Genomic DNA, 23,682 nt, shown 5'->3' with positions numbered 1-23,682 from the left:
AATGGGTTTTATTCAATTATTAAGGGATAACTATCTGAAACAGCATGTAATTGAAAATACTAGGGGTGTGAGAGTGCTTGACCTGGTAACTGCATCTCAAAATTTGACTGTAATGAATATGACCATGTTGCCACCTATTGGTGAGAGTGATCATAAGGTCTTGACCTGGGAGGTGGCTAAAGGTGTGCAATTTGTGATTAAGACAGGGTATATGTGGAATTACCGTGCTGGCAAGTATGACAAGCTTAGGAGATTGCTTGGATCAGTGCCATGGCATGTACAACTGCAAGGGCTGGACGTCGATAGAGCATGGGAAGTGGTCAAAGAGCATTTACAGGAGGTTATGGCTGATTGTATACCTAAGGTCCGAATAGTGAAACAAGTAGGGGTTAAATGGATGAATAACACCATTAAGCTTGAGCTGCAAAAAAAGAAACAACTATGGAGGGAATTTAAAGAAAGGGGTGACCTGCAGGCACACGAACGGTATAAAGTGCAGGCCAGAAGGGTAACGAGGGTGGTAAAAACAGCAAAAGCCGATTATGAAAGAAACTAGCTATGCAAGCAAAAGAGAATCCCAAACAGTTCTTTCAATATGCTGCAAGCAAGTAAACTGTACATAGCAAAATGATTTTAAGGAATGACAATGGTAAAGAGTTCACTGAACCAGTCGATATAGTGGAGTTACTGAGCGCGCACTTTGCAAAAGTATATCATCCAGGTGGTGACGTTGAAAAAATGAAGGAACCATTAGTTTATACGGGAATTGTGATGAATGAAGTGGAGGTGAATAGTCTATTACAGAACCTTAATGTGAATACATCTGTGGGATTGGATTGTATACCAGCATGGGTCTTGCATGAAGCGGCTAAGGAATTATCAGTGCCCTTGACCATGTTGTTTAATCTGAGTCTCGGGTCTGGCTTAGTCCCGAAGGCGTGGAAAGAGGGGAAAATAGTTTCACTGCATAAAGGAGGAGCCAAGACTATGGTTGCAAATTACCGACCGATCAGCATATCAGGAGTTGTTGTCAAGGTCCTTGAGAAAGTAGTCAAGGGAAAAATACAGGAATGGATTGATGAAAATGAGATACTGTACAGAGGACAGCATGGCTTTGTGAAGGGTAGATCATGCCTCAGTAACTTGCTCAAGTTTTATAACAAGGTGACGGCTGAACTGGATAAGGGAAATGGGTTTACAGTGATACTGCTGGACCTGGCAAAGGCATTTGACAGGATACCACATGGAATTCAAATCCGTAAACTACAACATATGGGAATGGATATAGGGTTGGTGAGATGGATAGCTGGGTGGTTGATGGAGAGATATCAAAGAGTAGTTTATTCAGGATTAGAGTCCAAAAGACATCTTGTGACTAGTGGTGTGCCACAGGGTTCTGTTCTTGGACCACTGCTGTTTAATCTGTTCATTAACGATATAGGGAAGGGTCTAAGTGGGACAGTTCATTTGTTCGCTGATGATGCAAAGTTGGGTAGGGCGATAGTGAACGCAGAAGATGTCAAAGTCTTGCAAGATGACTTAGATAGATTGGAGTTCTGGACTAAGGAGAATGGATGTCAATTTAATGTGACAAAATGTAAGGTTATGCATTTCGGAGTGAAAAGATTAGCAGCAGTATACCACATTGGTGGAACTGTACTCCAAGAGATTGATGAGGCCAGGGACTTGGGAGTGTTGGTGGATAGGGAGATGAAGTTTAGGGGGCACATTGCGAAAGTAGCTAAATCAGCTCATCAACTCACTTGGTTGTTGAAAAATACCTTGACGAGCAGAGACAAGCAAGTTATTTTACCTCTGTACTGAGCCCTGATAAGACCTCATCTCGACTACTGTGCCCAGATTTGGTCACCTCGGTTCCTTCTTGATGGGGAGGAGGTGGAGAGGATCCAGAGGCGAGTGACTAAGATGATAGCAGGTCTATGGAATGAACCATATGAGAACAGGTTGAAGATTTGTAGGTTGCAGAAACTAGTTGATAGGCGGAAAAGGGGAGATATGATTGAGACATTCAAATTGCTAAAAGGATTCTATACGATTAATTCAGATGATATTTTTGAGATCAGGACTGGTGGTGGGAGAACTAGGGGACACCCATGGAAGCTGGGAAAGAGCGTGGTTAGCAGGGGTGTTAGAGCTGGGTTCTTTACTTTTAGAGTGGTAAATGAGTGGAATAAGCTGCCAGAGTCTGTTGTGGGTGCTATGACAGTGAGCGAGTTCAAGGCAAGGTATGATAGATACTGTGAGAATGTTGAACAGTTGTGTGAACTTGATGTTTAGGGCCTCCCTCGATGAGTCTAAGGACTCCTGGAGTAGCCCGTAGTAATAATAATAATAATAATAATATAAATATTAATATAAGGTATGATGACTACAGTATCAAAGCTGCAATAAATCTAGTAAGACAAGTGTAGGAATTTTTACTTGGTACTAATGCTGCCTTTGCTTTGGAATCTGGGATAGTGATATTATTTTGATAGCTGTGTGATAGAGATACTGTATAAGAAATCAGCTTTACAGGAAAGTGTGCTGTCACAAAAGTATGCACTACTGAAAAATATACTGCAATTCCTTAATTATAAGTGTTGCAGGTAAATGGATGAATTCTCTTATAACCTATGACAATAAAAGATCTGTATGACAAACAGCTAATGCTGGCTAGATGTAGCAAACATTTAGATTTCCCATGTAATGAAATGTTTTTTGCTCCTTGTTCAAGCTGAAACTAGAAATTTCATTTTCTTGAAATGTCTAGTTATTCTAATAGCCTCCATAGTGACTTGGATTTGAATCCTATCTATGACATAAAGAATCTTTATAAGGACTTTCTATCTTAAGGTGAGTTAGTCAGTTTCATATAGTCAATCCTGAAGAACAGACAAAAGCAGCCAGAAGAAAACATACAATGAACAGACATAATACACTAGCATCACCTTGGCTGCATTGACAGTAAATCCAAACATTCCAATCAAACTAGCTATTATATCCACAACTCAACACTAAAATAATATTGGTACATATATATATATATATATATATATATATTACTGAAATATAGAGTCAAAAGGCTTCAATGTGGCATAAGTATTTCATAGCCAAGAAGCCTCTATAGCTCAGTCGGTATAGATGAAGCTCTTTGGTTGGAAAGACCTGGGTTCGATTCCCATCCATGACATGAGGAACTTTTATCTGGTCTCTTTCGACTAAATGTGAGTTAGCCAGACTCATATGAAAGTAGAAGGTTTTTTTTCATACAGTCACGAATACTTGCCTTTAGGGGATGCAGCGAAGGAGTGATGAGCCAGCTGCATTAATTCGTCATAAACCCCCTCAATTAGGGGACTCAACCTGTCCTACGGAACAGATGAGAAAAGGAAGGAAGGAATTTCAATGCCAATTATAGTAAAAAATTACAAAACATTTAAAATTTTACCACAGAGCTTATGAGAATAACCTTCAGCACTGGAGCTGCTTTGGTTTGTACTACATAAAAGACACAAGTTTTACATGAAAACGTAAGTTAGTTTCTGTGGCTTAACAGTTCTGTGGGAAGCTTTCAGTATTGAGACCACATTTTAAGGTAAATAATGAGTTTAATAAAAATAAACAATGATAACCCTACAAGTTTCGTAAGTCGTAAGTTTCATAAGTCATCAGACTCATATCATCATCAGGGATACCAGTAAAAAAGTTATACACAACAAAATACTAGAAATGATTATTTACACATATTAGATGTTATCATTACTTCACAATTGATACATACAAATAAGTAATCAGAATAAAAATGATAAATTCAGTACTGTATGTATGCTGAAACACTGCTAGATGTTGCTGTCACATTCTGTGGCATCATGCAGGGGTCATATTCTGGTTCCATGCTTTCTTGCACTTTCTTGTAAAACAATTATCAACATATGGCATTTTGGTTTGTTGCCAAACTACTTGATGACCTAGTGTAGTTGTGTGAGATGCCAAGCTGATTTATGCTGTCTTCTTTTTTAACATCTTTTACATGTTCAGAAATGCAGAAAAGGATAATCTTTTTTCTTTTATTTCAACAAGGATATCTCCCCTGACCTGTCTGGCCTACATAACAAATGCCACAAAAGCAATGAATCTCATAAATGCTGTTTTTTTCATGGGATGATATGCAGGTTTTGGTGGATATAGGAATCTGGAGATTTTATACATGGGTAAAAAAAGCTACTTTGTCTGTAACATCAAGAATAATTACAGAAAATGTAGCCACTTGAGGGAAGTTTTTGGTATTGAACCACATTATTATGTAATTAGAGTTTAATAAAAAATAAACAATTAAAACAATAAAAAAATTAAAACAATTAAATTAGGCTTTATTGTGTAAAACTTTTATGTACCAGTATATCCTGATGATGTAAGTCTTATGAATTATGAAACTTGTCAGGTTTTAATTTTTTTTTTATTAAACTCTTTAATATACATAATAACATGGTCTTCGCTGGCCTGGTTGGCCAAGTGGTTAGCGTATCTGCTCTCCAGTCAAGAGGCTGCAGGTTGTTTGAATCCCACATAGGCATGGATGGTTTTGATTGTCTTCCAACTTCATACATTCATTCATACAAGTGAATAAACACTCTCCCAAGATGGAGTGGGTCCATGGGAAAAGCAAACCCAACCCTCCCACAATGGGAAAGGCCTTTACCCCAGCAGTGGGGAAAAGTTACAAGCTGAGGAAAAATAAAAGGTGGTCTCAATAGCAAAAACTTCCCTCAGAATGGCTAAACCACAGAAACTTATGTTTGCATGAATGTAGCCACTTTTTCTGTAACATCTTGACATAAGGAAACGTGATTGCATTCTTAAAATCTTGTTTAAGTAAAGGAGCTGTATTAAGAATTTTGTTGATTGTCTTGGGTTCATAACCATTGAGTATGAGATTCTGTCTCAAGAAATGCAGTTCTTCATGCCTTTTAATTGACATTCTGAATAGACTGTATGCTCTATCTTGTAATGTTTTAATTGTGTGTATCTTTTGTAATGGATGGTAGTGTGAAATGGCATTTAAAAATCTTACCGTTGTCGTAAATTTTCTGTATACTGAAAAGGATAATCTTTTTTCTTTTATTTCAAAGAGGATATCAAGGAACAATGATTTTTTATGATCTTTCAGTTCAAGAGTGATTTTATATTGGGATGCAAGCTGTTCAGATAATTTTTGAAATTAATTATCTATTCATTCATTGTTCCTGACCAAATAATAAAAATACTGTTAATGTAACATAACCAAATTTTTGGTTTCTTCTGATAGTTATTGATTGCATGTGTTTCAAAATTTTCCATAAAGAGGTTGGAGAAAGGGGGGGGGGGAGAACCCACGACAAGGTTCCCAATATTTGTCCTGAAATAAGAAAAAAGTGTTTTCCATACAGTGTTTGAATGGTGGTCTTACTGTGTCCAGTTGGGAAAAGGTTTACAAGTAGATACACCATGTCATCCCCTGGGTACACTGATGAAAGTGTACCCAGGGAATGCATGCTGTGTGTGATGATGTCAGGTTCAACAAATATTTTACTAAGTTTGAGGTCAGGGAATATCTCTCATAAGAACAGCTTGTATCGCAACATAAAATTCACTCTTGAACTGGAAGATCACAAAAAAATTACCGTTCCTTGATATCCTTGTAAAAATAAATGAACAAGAAAAAAGAAAATTATCCTAATTAAATTATTAAAATTATCCAAAATCTTAAAAACCTGTGGAAAGGCAGCTGGAATAATGAAATTCAACCAGAAATGTTCAAATATTATTATTATTATTACAGGCAACTCCAAGGAGTCCTTAGACTCATCGAGGGAGGCCCTAACATCATGTCAAGAACAACTATTCAACATTCACAGAGTATCTATCATACCTCGCCTTGAACTCATTCACAGTCATGGCACCCACAACAGACTCTGGCAGCTTATTCCACTCATTCACCACTCTCCAAGTAAAAAACCTAGCTCTAACACCCTTGCTAACCACACTCTATCCCAGCTTCATGTATGGCCCCTAGTCCTCCCACCACCAGTCCTATTCTCAAAAATATCTTCTGAATTAATCTTATAGAAACCCTTCAGTAATTTGAATGTCTCAATCATATCACCCCTTTTCTGCCTATCAACCAATTTCTGCAACCCACAAATCTTCAACCTGTTCTCATAAGGTTTATTCCATAGACCTGCTATCATCTTGGTCACTCGTCTCTGGATCCTCTTTACCTCCTCCCCATCAAGAAGAAACCCTGGCGCCCAAATCTGGGCACAGTAGTACAGATGGGATCTTATCAAGACTTGATACAGTGGAACAATAACCTATTTGTCTCTGCTTGTTAAAGTATTTTTTAGCAACCAAGTGATTTGATGAGCTGATTTAGCCAATTTTGCTATATGCCACCTAAACTTCAACTTCCTATCCACCAACACTCCCAAATTCCTGGCCTCGTCAATCTCCTGGAGTATGGTTCCACCAATGTGATATACTGCTGCTAATCTTTTCACCCCAAAATGCATAACCTTACACTTTGCGACATTAAATTGACATCCATTCTCCTTAGCCCAGTCCTCCAAACTATCCAAATCATCTTGCAAAATTTTGACATCCTGTGCACTCACTATTGCTCTACCCAACTTTGCATCATTAGCAAACCAATGAACGCTTCCTCTCAGATCCTTTCCTATATCGTTAATGAACAAATTGAAAAGTAGTGGTCCAAGAACAGAATCCTGCGGCACACCACTAGTCACAGGCCATCTTTTGGACTCTACTCCTGAATGAACCACTCTCTGATATCTCTCCATCAACCACCCTCCTATCCATCTCACCAACCCTATATCCATCCCCATATGCTGCAGTTTACTGATTAGAATTCAATGTGGTATCCTGTCAAAGGCCTTAGCAAGGTCCAGTAGAATCACTGTAAACTCATTACCCTTATCCAGTTCAGCCGTCACTGTGTTATAAAATGCGAGCAAGTTACTGAGGCATGATCTACCCTTCACAAAACCATGCTGTCCCCCATACAGTATCCCATTTTCATCTATCCAATTCTGTATTTTTCTCTTGACTATTTTCTCCAAGACCTTGACAACGATTCCTGATATGCTGATCGATTGGTAATTTACAACAGCAGTCTTGGAACCTCCTTTATGAAGTGGAACTATTTTCCCCTCTTTCCACCCCCTTGGGACTAACCCAGACCAGAGACGAAATATGGGGGTAGAAAAGTTCCACAGTGGCTGCACAGCATAATTCAGAAGACCTGGTCAGAGAGTCGAATTCCGGATGATCAGATTAGAGCTTGCATAGTACCCATATTTAAAAAGAGAAATAAAACTGAATTTGAGAATTACGAGATATTTCTCTACTTAGTGTTTTTGGTAAGATTTATACAAGAATACTTGAGAAATGGCTAAGAAAAATTGTGGGAGGGAAGCTTGGTGAAGGTCAGGATCAGATTTTCACTTTAAAACAAATAGTTGAGAAATCTTAAGAATATAACAAGGATTTGTTTAAGTTTCATAGATCTGGAAAGGCATATAACATGGTGTGGTGGTGCTGAGAGGAAAGTGGTTCAAAATACTACAGTTATGTGGTGTAAATGGGGCACTGTATCAAGCAATACATTAGTCTCTATTTAAGCTGAAGTCAGCAGTTAGAATTGAAGGAGGTACAGGAAGATGGTTTGATATTAAATCAGGTGTGTGACAAGGATGCACATTATTTCCACTGCTATTCATTATCGATAAAGACCATATTATGAAGGAAAGTGGTATTAAATCTGATATCAAAATTGGTAATGTTAATCTTAACTCTCTAATTTATGCAGATGCTATACTTCTGAATAAATCCAGTACAAGTCTGCAAGATTCTCTGACTAAATTGAATACTGTTGTAATAAATTTGGTATGAAAATCAGCAATAAAAAGACAATGATAATAGGCAGAAACAATGAAAACATCAACTGTATTCTGTATGGTAAACCTACAGAACAAGTAAAACATTTCAGCTAGGCATGGTTTTTAGTGATGATGGCAAATTAAATATGGAAATAGACAACAGAATTAGTAAAGCTGGTATGGTAGGAAGTCAGCTGAATAAATTTATTTGGAATAAGAAATTAGTCAAAACACTAAATTAGCTGTTTACAAGACATTGTTCAAATCAATTTTAACTTATGGATATGAGAACTGGGTAAGAAATAAAACACTTGATCACAGATTGGAGACCACAGATATGAGAGTTCTGAGAAAGATTAGTGGAGTGAACAGATGGCATCAATAGCAGTACCATAACAAAAATGAGGATGTTAGGAAAAAACTTGCCATTGTTAGCATTCAGGAAGTGTTAGCAGAGCTATAACCTCAGATGGAATAGTCACTTAAATACAATGGGAGAGGAAAGAGTAACAAAGCATGGCTCTTTGCCAGATTGGAAGGGAAAAAATACCAAATAAAGAACTTAGGATCTATAAAATAAAGATCTTATGTTTTTGTCTTCTAAGGCACTTTTTACTGTATCTATCCACCTAGATCTTGTTTGTTACTTAGTATTAAGATCTAGGTGAATAGATACAGTAAAAAGTGCCTTAGAAGACAAAACATAGGATCTGATGATGTTGGAGTCTTGACAGATGATGATATCATTAGATTCATAATATCCTTCATTTTTAATATCTCTCATATATTTCCTAATCCAAGCTTTAGGATTAAATTTTTAAAAAAAAAAGCCAAAAGGGGAATTCTGTGTTATATAAGTTATAACACAGAAGCTATATAACATAGAAGTTGCGTTATAAGTTACTTATATGAATCATCAATTTCCTGATAAGTACTTTCAAGGGGTATAAAGGATACTATGACAGTACTATATGATTAAGTTTACATTACTATTAATCTTTACTAATCTGGATTTTTTTCCTGAGATCTTAACATTAAACACCTGCTTTGCTAAACCTTTCCTCTCTCTCAGTCAGTTTACATGCCCATACCACCTTAGATTAGCTCTGATCACACATTCATGAATGCTAACAATGTCAACCTCCTACCTATTATTTTCACTGTTAATATGATTCTGCCAATGATGCAATCTGTTCCCTCCTATAATTTTAGTCAGAACTCTCATATCTGCAGTCTCTGAACAACTGTCTTATTTTTAACCTATGTTGAACATCGTCTTGCATACTGCTAGTTTAGTGTTTTGGCTAATTTCACTCTTATTTCATATAAATTTATCCAGTTGACTTCCCACCATAGCAGCTTTGCTCATTCCATTATCTATTTCCCTATTAAATTCAACACTTCACTAAAAACTGCCTAAATAGCTGAAATATTTTACTTTTTCTACGGGTTCTCCACTGATAATATAGCTGATGTTTTCAATGTTTCTGTCCATTTTCATAGTTTTGATCTTTTTATTGTTGGTTTGCATGCCAAATTTGTTATAGCTATTATATTTTAGTTAGAAAATACTGGAGACTTGCATTGGCTATATTTAGGAGTACATTATCTCATTAATATCTCTAATTCTAATATCAAGTTGAATGTCATACTTTCCTTCATAATGCGATCCATATACATGATAAACAAGGGCGGAAATAGTGTGCACCCCTGGTATTATACCTGATTTTACTTCAAACCATCTTCCTGTATTTCCTTCAATTCTAACAGCTGACTTGCAACTTAAATATGGAATATATACTGCTCTGTATAATGTTAATGTTCAATTTACCCCATATAATTGTAGCATTTTGAACAACTTTTCTCTGGGCACTTTCTCATATGCCTTTTTCTTTCAAATCTATAAAATTTAAATACAGATTCTTGTTATATTACCATGACTTCTCCACTATTTGTCCTAAAGTGAAAATTTTATCCTGATAACTTTCATTTGGTCTAAATCCAGCTTGTTTTTCTCCAGGTCTTCCCTTCTACAATTTTTCTTACCTTTTCCTTAAGTATGCATGCATAAATCTTTACTGGAACACTCAGTAGTGAAATTCCTATATAATTCTTACATTCAGTTTTACTTCCTGTTTTATAGATGAGAACTATGAAAGGTCTACTCCAATCATTTGGGATTCAACCTTCAGATCAGGCCTTCTGAATTATGCTGAATAGCTACTGCAAAACTTTTACAACTTCATATTTGAGCATTTATGGTTGATTTTCATCTATTTATTTATCTTACATCTGACTCACAAGTAAAAGGTCACAAGGCCTCTATAGCAGCTCTGTGCCATGTGTGGACAAGAGGATAAGAAGAAAGGAGGAACCTGTTTACAAGAAAGGCAAAATCTGTTTACTCCAGCTGGCTTTCCAGATTTTCAGGCTTTTTCTAACTCAAGTACTGATATATACTCCTGTTTGCATTCCTCTTAAATATTTTTTACTACTGTTCATCACTGCTTGTTTCATTTAAGTCTTTCAAAAAATTGCTCCAGATATCTGGAATATATTTATCTTTAGTTTTCATGTCACCTTTATCATTTTTGATTCCTTTTACATTACTCTTTCCTGCATTTCTTAGTTGTTGTTTTTTTCAACAGCCTCAAGAACATTTTGCCACCTTCCTGATATTTAATAGTATTACTGCAGTAACTTCCATGGAGTCAGTAGACTCATTGTGGAAGGCCCACTCATCCAGCAACATGTGTATCACACATTGAATCTTGAAATCATTTACAGATCCCTGTAAATGATTTCGAGGGAGATATCCTCTCATTCTTCCCATCTTTCTGTATTAATTTTGTTGAATCCCTTAACCAGCTTGAAGGTCTCTCTATTATATCTTCTCTTTTCCTTCTATCCACAAAACTTTAATCCCTCAACAGCTCTGCATAATCAACACTTCAGAGTCCCGAGATCACTTTAGTCATTCACCTTTGGAGATTCTCTTTATATTCATCTATTCATCTTCTACAGTAATACCCTGCCTTATGACATTTCGCTTTACAGTGATCTGTTCACACGACCTCTCTTCAATTATGACCAGTGCCCATTTATACGACACTACATTCACTCATGCAATACTTTTAGTGACATGAAGCTGCTGTGAATTAACTGATAGGCTGTTTGTTTAAGATGTCGTTCGCTGCATCTCTCTCTCTCTCTGTCTGTGTGTTTTGGTGTTTCGCTGTGAATTATAAACTGTTTATAACTATCATTTTATTTTATTGTTGTTAATAACAGCAGATAAAATTCAAAGCAAGAATGCTGTTCCTTCTGATGAAAAGAAGAGGATGCACCCATTACATTAAATACTAAAGTTAAAATTATTAAATTTAGTGACAATAGTGTATTGAACACTGTGATAGGCGAAGTTCTTAGTGAAGTGAAAAGTGCTAAACTAGTTAATACTATAGTTATCCATAAACTTACAATCTTATTGCCGAAATGGAAAAATTTTAATGGAATAATTGATGACTAAACTGGCTGGCATGTTCCCTTAAGCCAAGCTATTCAGAATAATTTTCATGCTTATGAAAATTATTCTAAATTTTTTGTTTACGTATGCGACATAAATGAATAACTTTATTTACATCATTTATGCACATATATATGACTGCTTTAAAACATTATCAAACCATTACATGCATCTTCCCTTCTCACTTTCCACTCTATGTATAATGATATCTGCCTTAGGGCATTGCAATGAAAACCAAAAGACCAAATTTGCACACAGCAGTTTGAGTGTGTGGTCTGATCAATGGCATGTACAATGGTATAACAACATTATCTGCACTAACTATAAATTCACACGTATGCCACAGTAATTAACTTTTTAATAATATGTAAATATTTTGTCTTAAGTATCATAAGACATCATCAGTACAGTTATTAAATAACAATAGGAATTATATTAAAAAAAAACAGTGCACATGTTTACATTGGAATCCCTCTATGTATACACTAGCATGTTTAGGGATTAACATTATTGGATGTAATTAAATTAAATTAGAATATAAGTGATAAATTTATTTTATTCCAATGTAAGCATGTGCACTAATGTTTTTTTTTTTAATGTAATTCCTAGTGTTGCTTAATAATTGTACTGATGATGTCATATGATACTTAAGATGAAATATTTATATCAATGTACAATGACTTGGGGGGGGGGGACCAAGGGGAACTGGCCCCCCAAAAAAAGGGAAAAAACACTAAAAAATTTTCCAAAAATCCTTTTCCTAATTAAAATTTGTTTTTTTATTTATGCTGTGTCGTGCCTTCTATTTCTATACTACTTATGAATTAGCGGTCACATAAGGTGGGAATACTCTTGGGAATCACAGCAGCTGTGGTCAGGTGGACCGAGTGCTACTTTGTTTGCCAAGCTGGACCAGAGGAGATCATAGGTATCATGTATTGGCAATCACTGCAGATGCTCTGTCATAGGTCGTATGCAATGTGTAGTGTGTATTCTCAAATCGTCTACTCAACTCAGTTCCCCCCCCCAAGATTAAAAATTGAGTGATCCCCCCCTCAAGATTAAATCCTGAGAGCCACTGATATATATATATATATATATATATATATATAATTAAAAGGTTAATTACTGTGGCATATATGTGAATTTATAGTTATGAATATTCCACAGGTTTCTCTATATAAGAAAATTTGTACTAGTTAATGATCCCTTTAAAAAAAACAGCAATACTCTGTGCTGTCTGCAATATTTGCAATGTATACTTGGAACTTCAGGTCCTGATGACCATCATAGCTAAATCTTTTCCTAAAGCAAAATTCCACCATACAGTACTCAGTGGTGTACTCTACATTCCAATGTGCTGCACCTTAATACATAAACATATGAAGTGTGTGTGTGTGTGCGCACATGCATGTATACATATATATTTAACACGAAAACATTTAAGATATATATAGAATTTTAATTTCAGAAGAACTAAGATAATTTCTAAAAAGATTCATCAATCTATGGAGTGGGAGGATTTGGTTTGGTTTATTTGGATTTATGGCCGAATAACTCAGGCCAGTGCTAATATATCTGTTAATTGTGTGTTCTAACAGGCAGTTCTGTCTGTCTGCTGTCTGCTTTGTGGGATGAAAAACTCAAGTTTCCGGGAAGGAAAATCCCTTCCACCTCCATACGAGATGGCTAACTTATCTTCAGTTGAAAAGTCATGATTAAGGTTCTTCACGTCCTAGACAGTATTTGAACACTGGGGGGAGGGGGTGCTCAAGAAGAAAAAGGACCCTGTTGATGTATTTTTTGAACAAGTGTAAGCTGTAATCCTTAGAAAAAATGTGTAGCAAAGACTGATCTATTCCAGATCACAAAAGTCAGTATATAAGAGGAGGCTGAGAAGTTGGTTCAGTTTGTTTTGACAATGGAGTTGAACAATGAATGAATGTCAACAAGCAGCTTCTTGTGCATTTATGGACATGAGGGAATGGTGTTAGCCAATGTGTCAAGGAATGGTGTTAGCCAATCTGGTGAAACAGTACCAATGCAATATGAATAAAAGTAAAGCAAAAATGTTATACAGACAGAACAATTTCTATGAAATACAATTAACAGGTACAATAAAAATAATAATACAATAAAAATCTAATTTAGTCTTAGCTAAAATAAATAAATTCATATTCTAAATAACCATATTTTTCATTTATAACTTAGTAATTTGCTTACTTGTTTCATCAGTCATGACTAGTACAGTTGCAGGAGGACCCTGACCAGCAGGGTTGAATACCTGTACTGACACTAAATACCGTGTGTAAATCTCCAGATTACGAATGGTATATTGCTATAAAAAAAAAGAAAGAAATGTTTTAAAAATCTATAGAAAAAAAGAAAATATCTGAATGTCTTTGAAAGATATCATCATCATCATGATAAAATTCCTGATATATGTACCCTCAATGGGATACAGAATACTATAATAGTACTGCATGATAAATTTACATTACTAACTTCCTATCATAACTCCAAATTAGTCTGTGATCTGTCTCAGGAACCCAATATTGTCCAATCTTATATTTCAATCTTCTAATACAATTCTAACTGTAATCAATCCACCTACATCTTGGTCTTCCTCTAGATCTTTTTCCCTGAAATCCTGGCATCAAACAACTGTTTTTGCTAACCTTTCTTCACTTCTGTTTAAGTGACCATACCACCTTAGATCTGCTCTATTCACACATTCCTGAATGCTAACAATGCAAAGTTCCTTCTTAATATCTTCATTGTTAATATGCTTCTTACTTCTGTCTACATCATTACTGATGCCAATCTGTTCTTTCATGCAATTTTCCCCATGACTCTCCGTCTCTAGTCTGATCAACTATTTCATTTCTAACCCAATTCTCAAACTGAAAAAGTCAAAAGTTGCTTGAATACTTTCTTGTATAGAGCTAGTTTTGTATTTTGACTAATGCTCTCTCTTATTCCACATAAATTTATTTGTTTGAATTCCCCTCCACTATACAGATATGCTAATTTTGTTGCCTATTTCTAGGTTTAATTTGCATCTTCACAAGTGAGTGCCTAAATAGAGGAAATATTTTACTTGTTTCATAGGTTCTTCTTCAGGATACAGGTGATGCTTTCCTGCCTATTTTGAAAAATATATAAATAAAAATATGAATGTATACAAAAGTAACAATTTCAATATAATTTTTCATTCTAAAGAGATAAATATTAGAATCATAGCAAAATCATAATTTTATAATGGCAACTGAGTCTTATCCTTTTAACTTGAGGAATGGGGATTATAGAATTGTGACAACAAGTCCAAAAATGTCAAAAAAGAGGTTTTACTCTTGACAATTACTACCTTCATTATCATCATCGAATTCCTGATATGTATTCTTGGAGGGAGGGGGGATATAGGATAGTACTACATGAAAAATTTACATCATTACTTGACTTCCTATTGACAATTTTCCTACATTATATATATATTTTATCGCACACACACGAGAGGTACAAGAACGTATAGCACATCAGTGCATTGTGTGAGGTGTAGACGAGGGTTGAGAAAGAAGAAACATATTAGCATTCTGCTTAGAACTGTAGGTAGGTAGGTTGAAATTGTTGAGAAACATATCATGAGGAAGGCTGTTCCAGAGGACAGAGGTAAGTGGAATAAACGAGGAAGAGGTGAAGCAGGTTCGATTTGTTCACAGTTGTATTGTAAATGGATGTTGAACAGCAGCTGTTTTTGTTTTAACAGGCCTAACAGTAAGTGGAGGAAAGATGTTTGCCAATTCACTGGAGCAGTGACCATGTTAAGCGACCAGGACCATGTGTTTGTGCCAAGAGTGGTTGAAGGTAAATGTCAGTACAAGAAGAGTTCATCTTGTCTGGTGATGTGTGTATTACTTAGGATGAGGGAAGGTGAGCTGAGATCCCTTTTACAACAGAAAAGGCAGAACTGCATTTTGGTGGCATCAAAGGTGACTAGGTAATCCTTGCCCCACACTGAAGGATAGTATGGAAATCTGTGTTTAAGGCTGGATGCAGATGATCTTGATGAAAGGGATGTCCAAGAACTACATGGTTTGTCAAAAGAGTAGGATAACAAAGCTATAGATAGGATTTGTAATGATTGAGAGTATATCATTTATGTATAAGAGAAAGAGTAAGTGAGAGAACAGAGCCCTGAGGTACTCCTGAACTAGTGGCAAAGCTCAAAGAGAAGGTGACATCCACCATGACATGCAGTGAACAACTAGAAAGAAAGTTGGCTATCCAGTTATAGAGGGTAGCAGGCAGACCAAAGGAAGAAAGTTTGCAAAGCAGTCCTTGATGCCAAACATGATCAAAAGCCTTGGAAATGTCAAAGGCAACAGTACATGTTTCTCCTAACCTTTCCATGGTACATGTCAGTGGTGAGTGATGTAGGCTAAGATATCAGCTGTGGATATGGATTGGTGGAATCCATACTGGTAGTGGTTGCTGATTAACTGGTGAGCTTCTAGGTAGTGAAGAAGTTGACCACTGAGAACTTTCTGTATTATTTTGGAGAGGATTGAGATAATGGCAATTGGTTGGTAATTGAACAGTAGGCTTTTGTTTCCCTTTTTTTGGAATGGGTTGAATATATATTACTTCCCATGTGATGGGATAGGTGCCAGCTGAGTATAGAAGATTGAAAATATGATAGAGAACAGGTGTTAGCTCTGGAGCACAACATTTGAGTACAATAGGAAAGAGATGCCATCAAGACCAGACGACATAGTACTGTTCAGTGTGTTCAATATTCTTCTTATGTCTTTGATGATGAGATGATTTGCTTTTGTCATTTATGCAGGAGTTAGAGTACAAGAGTGATGCTAGATGGTTAGCTTTTTCTTTGGGTGCTATAACAGTGGTGCCATCTGAATGGGAGAGAGGCGGGAGTGCAGGTGAGCAGAAGTTACATTTGATGGCTTGTGCAAGGGACCAGAAGACACAGCTACCATTTGAAAAGACAATTTTCTTCTGGCTTTTATGTTCTTAACCAATTTGAGAAATACACCTAAACCTAGTGAACATCTGCTAGTGGCTTTTATGAAGTTGGATTTGCTGATAGTTGATTTACATTTATTTCATGCTTCTGCATAGGCTGAGTATGAAGCTTGGGTTCTTGATGCAAACCACCTGCAGTAAGCTAAGTTTTTTAATTCAACTGCTTTCATACATCTTCTGTTGAACCAGGGCTTGGAAAGTGGATGGGAATTTTTGGATCAAATGAGAGATGAATGCATTCATGCCACTGAGGGTGATTTCTGTGACTCACTCAGTGCACGTGTCTGGGTCAGGCGAATGGAAGCAATAGTCATGCCATGGAAAAGAGGAGTAACAGTTCTGGAGATCATCCCACTTTGTACCATTATAGTGCCGAGGATACAAGGTTGGGTGTGTGGTCAGAGGAGGGGGGTGTTCTGTGAGACTGGAAACTTGAACCAGATTGTGGTCTGGGCTGTCAAAAGAAGAGGAGGAACTTCTATAGTGTGTCTAGAAGGATAACTAGTTAAAATAAGATTAAGGGTATTGGAAGAGTGGGGGGGATTATCTGAAATTCGGGTAGGTAGCTGCACAATTTGCATTAGATAGTTGCTTATAGCAAAAACTTCAGTATCATGTCCAGCTTGATCTGTAGTGTTAGAGAAGGGTAGCCAACTGAGTTGTGGACATTCAGGTCACCTAGGACAATGACTTGATTGTAGATGGCAGAGTTTCATGGAGAGAAAGTTAAGAGGTCATTGCAGTTTTCAGAGTCTGGAGACCAGTAATGCAGCAAATGAATGTCATTAAGTGAGGCAAGTAAATCTTCAGCCAGAGTAGGTCAAACGTAGTGGATTCTAAATTTGGCATTTTCTGGCAGGCAATGTTAGAACATAGGTGTCACTTTTGTGGTGAAATAAATCATGAAGAATATAATTTGGGCACTAAAAGTGAGCTGTGGTTGATGTAGTTATAATTTGGGTTTTCTGTTAAGAGGAGGTCTGGTTTGGATGTTTGTTAGTGGTGACAAACATCATTTATATTGGAATTTATGCAGTGGATGTGGAAATATTTTTTTTTGATAGGGATCCTGTCTGGAAGTTTGGAATATTGTGTTTGATTTGAATTGTTTAGATGAACTGGCTGTTGAGAGAGATTTATTATGTTTGCAGTGTTGCTGTCATTGTTTGTCTGTTTCGTTTTTCATTTTTGGTTTGTCATTAGATGAGAGGAAAGAGCAAAGGGATGTAGTGGGGGGAGATAGACTCATGAACATGACACCCATATGGAGAGTAACCAATCTCCTTACCATTCCCCAAAATACTAGTACTTGGACAGTCTCACCAGGCATGAGTCTCACCCAACAGAGTATGTGACAGCAGAAGTATGCACCAGTTGACTGAGAAGCCTCCTGACTTGTTACTGCGTTCAGACCTATATACTAACTGGAGGCCAGCCTGCATTACTACCATTTTAACTGCTATACCCTCGAAATTGAGTAGGGCATGGGTCTCTTAGTATGTTAGTCATGCCCTTGAAGATATCACTCACACTGCATGGAGGGTGGGGGCAGAACCTCTGCTCTGCAGGCCAAACATAGCATTTGCCACTTCAAGTCCCCAATAAGCAAGGTGGTGGTGGTGTTTCACTGGGCGATGAAGGTCATCTACCACCTAGCGGTCTAGTTGGCATTTCCTCCAACTAGGAAGAAAATCTATTAATCTAAAAATGTAATAAAATAAATTAATCTATTACCTGTTAGGTACCAACAGTGCCAGATCTTATATTACCATCTGTACTGTATCTATCCACCTGGACTTTGGTCTTCCTCTGGGTCTTTTTCCTGACATCTTAGCATCAAAACTCATTTCTTAATTATGATGTTGCCATTGATGTCATCTGTTCATTCCCCTAATCTTTCTAAAATCTCTCATATTTGTGGTATCGAGTCTAGTCAAGTATTTTATATTTAACCCATCTCTCAGAACCTTAAAATGATTTGAGCACGATTATGTGAATATGGCATTGATTTTTAATTGTTAGTGAAGATAGCAAACTAATTTTTCCATCAAAAACCATCAAAACTCATTTCTTAATTATGATGTTGCCATTGATGTCATCTGTTCATTCCCCTAATCTTTCTAAAATCTCTCATATTTGTGGTATCGAGTCTAGTCAAGTATTTTATATTTAACCCATCTCTCAGAACCTTAAAACGATTTGAGCACGATTATGTGAATATGGCATTGATTTTTAATTGTTAGTGAAGATAGCAAACTAATTTTTCTCTTATTCCATATAAATTTATTCAGTTAACTCCTATACCATGCCAGTTTGCTAATATTGTTATCTATTTCCATATTTAATTTGCCATCTTCTTAAAAATTGTACCTAAAGAGCCAAAATATTTTACGTGTTCTGTAGGTTTCAGGATACAGTTGATATTTTCTATGTTCCTACCCATGTTCATAGTCTTTGTCTTTTAATTGCTGATTTTCATACCAAATTTATTACAGAAGTTATGCAATTTGGTTAAGGAATTCTGCAGACTTGTACCAGATTTATTTAGATAAATCTGGTACATCATCTACATAAAGTAAAGAGCTGAGATTAACATCTCCAATTTCTATACAGGGTTTAATGCCACTTTCCTTCATGTCATCCATATAGATGCTGAACAGTAGTGTAGATAATGTGCACCCTTGTATCAAATATGAATTAACATCAGACAATCTTTCTATATTTCCTTCAATTCTAACTGCTGATTTAGTCCATATTCTCTCAAATATTGACTATCTATGCTCAATATAACATCCATTTATATCACATTTTGAAAAGCTTTTCTCTTCACACCTTCTTCTATGCCCTTTTCAGATCTATAAAAATTAAATTTACAGTCTATGATTTCTCAACTATTTGTCTTAAAGTGAAAATCTAATCTTGTTAACCTTTCTTTTCAAAATTTTAATTAGCCTTTTCTGTAGTATGCTTTCATAAATTGTACTGGGAATGCTCAGTAAGGAAATTCCTCTATAATTCTTGCATTCAGTTTTATTTGCTGCTGCTTCTTCTCTTCAAGGATTAAGCATTTTCCATCTTGTAGCTGGTCTATCTCCGCCCCCTCCTTTGGTCTTTAATATAGCCGATATCTTTCCATCCTTTTATTGCTTTTATATATATATATATATATATATATATATATATATATATATGTGGTGATCAGCTTTTACTCGGTTGTTGTACATTTGAAAAAAATATAGATTTAATCACTATAAAACCGAGATAACATATAAAGATTTCAATGATAAATACTACTAGTTTCGGCATATAGCAGCCTTCTTCAGGTATTTATAAAGGAATACTAATAAACATTGAATTATCTAAACAAACTGGTATAAAAAAATTACAGGTATAAATTGCCTCACATAATCGATACATAAAAACGTTGTATTTTTTCAAGTTGTTCCAACTGGCGTGCCATTGTTTGTTGCAATTGTGCGTGCAGGTTCACGTGAACGCCAATATTGAATAACTGCAGCATGGCTATCTGGGATGTTATAACTTAAATTGTTGTTTAAGTGGACCGGGTTCAGTATGCTTTCCCTTGATTCTACGATTTTCCTTTCAAACTCATCATCACAGCGAAAGATATTTTCTGATCTATTCCAGCAGACAGAGTGGCTTTGTTGGTCATCATTAGGATTATTTGAAAAGAGAACATGACTGGATAACGCAGTTGCATGAGATCTTTTGTAAGAGATGTCTCTCTTACAAAAACTCTTATAAAACTGTCATAATATATATATATATATATATATATATTATGACAGTTCTACTCCAATCATATGGAATTCACCCCTCTAACTAGGCTTATGAATTATGCAGCAGATTGTATAAAACTTTTATAAAGCAACGACTGAAACGAATAACGTATATAAGCAGCATTTTCGTGTCCTGATTAGTGAGGGAAGTTGATGTCATATTAGGATAGGAATGAAGGAATGACTGCAACAAATAAACTATAAACGAAGATTTCTGTGTCCTGATTAGTGAGGAAAGTTGCCAGCAAAGGTTAGTCAATTGGTAGAGCCTCTGCTACTAATGGCTCAGGTAAGAGGTAAGCAAGTTTGAGTGCGGTTAGTAGTTGGAAGGGGTTCGTTCGATGCTGTTGGCACACTCTCCCTCGATGAGCCTTTGAACTCCCTGGAGGTGTCACATAATAATAATAATCTCCATATTTAAGCATTTCTGGTCAAATATCATCTATTCCAGCTGCCTTCCCACATTTTAGGTTTTTGATGGGTTTTTTTATTTATTTTCAAATAATGATATGAATTCCTGATTACATTCTTCTTGAGTATTAACTACCACCATGTTGTCACTGCTTGTTTTATTTAGCAATCTTTGAAAGTAATTACTCCAGATATCTACAATCAGTGGCGGCTGCTTGTGGTTTGAAATCGTTGGGATGCTGCAACTCTTGAAATATACATACACACTGCAAGTACAGTATATACGTGTTTGGATAAAATATCAAAATTATGGTAAATATTTTTAAAAAAATTAAACATGAAAAAATATTGTTTATTATTGATAAAATTATAGTTTAGTATAATTCAAAATTACTTAAAAATAAAATCCATTATCATAACCCCAATAATGTTCTAAAATAAAAACTATAACAAATGTTATGTCTTTAATTGATTGTAATGTCCAAATATTTAAAGACATGGTGAAGTAAACACGATAAGCACTACGAACACCCTGCTACTGGAACGAACTACATACAAACAACAGTGGAACTGCGTGATGGACCGTGCCGCATTATGCTAATAGCTCGCATCTCACTATGACATGCATATGCTTGCACACGTAGAAATATGACACTGTGGTAAACACAGTGCAGCTAGCATCCTTTGCCCTCCTAAGTGCTACAAGATAGTTTTATTATTTTTTATACAAAATAAGAGAATTGTATAGGATTGTTGATGATAAAATTAAATATTACAAGCAAATATAAATAAATATATTTATATAGTGAGAAAAATTGGGGGTGCTGCAGTTTTGCAGTGCCTATGCACGAGCCGCCCCTGTCTACAATATTATTATTATTACAGACCACTCCAGGGAGTCCTTAGACTCATCGAGGGAGGACCTAAACATCATGTCAAGCACTATCCAACATTTGTGCAGTATCTATCATACTTTGAACACATTTAATCATGCCTCCTCCCCCAACAGCCTCTGGCAACTGATTCCACTCATTCACCACTCTGCAAGCAAAAAAACCTAGTTCTAACCCTCCCTTGCTAACTACACTCTTACAAGGATAGCCCCCTAGTTCTCTCACCACCATACCTCTTCTGAAAAATTTCCTCTGAATTAATCTTGTATAAATCCTTCAGTATGTCTCAATCATATCACTCCTTTTCTGCCTATCAACCAATTTCTGTAACCTACAAATCTCCAATCTGTTCTCATAAGGTTCATTCCATAGACCTGTTACCATCTAGGTCACTTGCCTCTGAATCTTCTCCATCTCTTCCTCACTGCTAAGAAACCTTTGTGCCCAGATCTGCATGCAGAAGTCAAGATGAGGTCTTATCAAGGCTCGATAAAGAGAAACAATAACTTGCTTGTCTCTGCTTGTCCAAGTATTCTTCAGTAATCAAGTAATCTGATGAGCTGTTTTAGCCACTTTTGATATGTGCTCCTAAATTTAACTTAATATTCACTAACACTCCCAAATCTCTGGCTTCGTCAATTTCTTGGAATACAGTTCCACCAATGTGGTATACAGCTGGTAATATTTTTGTCCAAAATGCATAACCTTAGTTTGCCACATTAAACTGATATCCATTCCCCTTTGCCCAGACTGCCAGTCTATCCAAATCATCCTGCAAAATTTTAACATCATCTCTATTAATTATTGCTCTACCCAACTTTGCATCATCGGCAAACAACTGAACAATTCCTCTCAGATCCTTTCCTATATTGTTAATGAACAAATTAAACAGACAAAGAACAGAACCTTGTAGCAGACCACTAATCAGAGGCCTTCTGGACTCTACTCCTGAATAGACAACTCTCTGATATCTCTCCATCAACCACCCTCTTATCCGCCTCACCAATCCTATATTATCCTCATGTGCTGCAATTTACTGATTAGAATTCCGTGTGGTAGCTTGTCAAAGCCTATTGCCAAGTCCAGCAGTATCACTGTAAACCTGTTACCTTTATCCAACTCAGCTGTCACTATATTATAAAACGTGAGCAAGTTACTGAGACATCACCTACCCTTCACAAAACCATGTCTCCCTCCTCCCCCCCTTTCCCAATACAGTATCCCATTTCCATCTATCCATTCCCGTATTTTGCTATTGACCAACTTCTCCAATACTTTGACAACTTCCCCTTCTGATATGTCGGTAATTTGCTGCATCAGTCTTGGAGCCTCCTTTATGTAATGGAACTATTTTCTTCTCTTTCCACCTCCCCTCGGGACTAACCTAGAGCTGAGGCTTAGATTAAACAATGTGGTCAAGGGCAATGACAATTCCCTAGCAACTCCATGTAAAACTTGAGCTGGTATAAGCCTTTGCCTCTCTTATTACTGCACCTGGATGATATACTCTTGCATAGTGTTCACTTAGTAATTCTACTATTTTGACTGATTCAGTTACCTCCTTACCATCGGCATTCGTTAAAATCATTCTGCCATAAACATTCTTTCTTTTACTTGCAGCATATTGAAAGAACTCTAGTTTTGAGGGGGAAACTTGTGCCACAGTATTATAAATTATCTACATGTAAATACAAGGAAAGTATTAAATACACTGCCAAACATTTCAGTTTGAAATTAACAAACTATCATCAGTGGCTTAAACAAGTTTTTTTACAAGATAGAATGCAAACAATTGATTTATTCAAAATAGTACGAGCCATGTGATGTTAAATCACTAATAGTTTTATGCTTTCAAGAAATGGTTAATCATAAAAGTGTAAAATAAATTGCATAAATAATTATTTATTTTACACTTTTATGATTAACCTTTTCTTCAGTGAAAGCATGATGCTATTAGCTATTTAACATCACGCAGCTCGTACTATTTTGAATAAATCAATTGTTTGCATTCTACCTTGTAAAAAAACTGTTGTTTAAGCCACTGACAATAGTTTGTTCATTTCAAACTGAAA

The 23,682-nt window shown here is 36.1% G+C and overlaps 1 protein-coding gene across 1 annotated transcript in view; it reads right to left on the bottom strand.

The window, feature by feature from the left end:
• The window catches only part of LOC150110101 (putative receptor-type tyrosine-protein phosphatase mosPTP-1), a 349,618-nt gene that overhangs the window by 215,764 nt on the left and 110,172 nt on the right, over positions 1-23,682 (bottom strand). The window contains exon 4 of the mRNA XM_090413286.1: positions 13,687-13,801. Coding sequence (XP_090269412.1) covers positions 13,687-13,801 — 115 coding nt within the window. The remainder of the gene's footprint in view (positions 1-13,686; positions 13,802-23,682) is intronic.

The sequence above is a fragment of the Typopeltis vanoorti genome, chromosome 1 (assembly GCF_054136105.1).
Source record: "Typopeltis vanoorti isolate ZY-2024b chromosome 1, IOZ_Tvanoo_1.0, whole genome shotgun sequence".
NCBI lineage: Eukaryota > Metazoa > Arthropoda > Arachnida > Uropygi > Thelyphonidae > Typopeltis > Typopeltis vanoorti.
The sequence above is the reverse complement of the archived record's forward strand: the minus strand, read 5'-3'. Positions and strand labels throughout refer to the sequence as shown.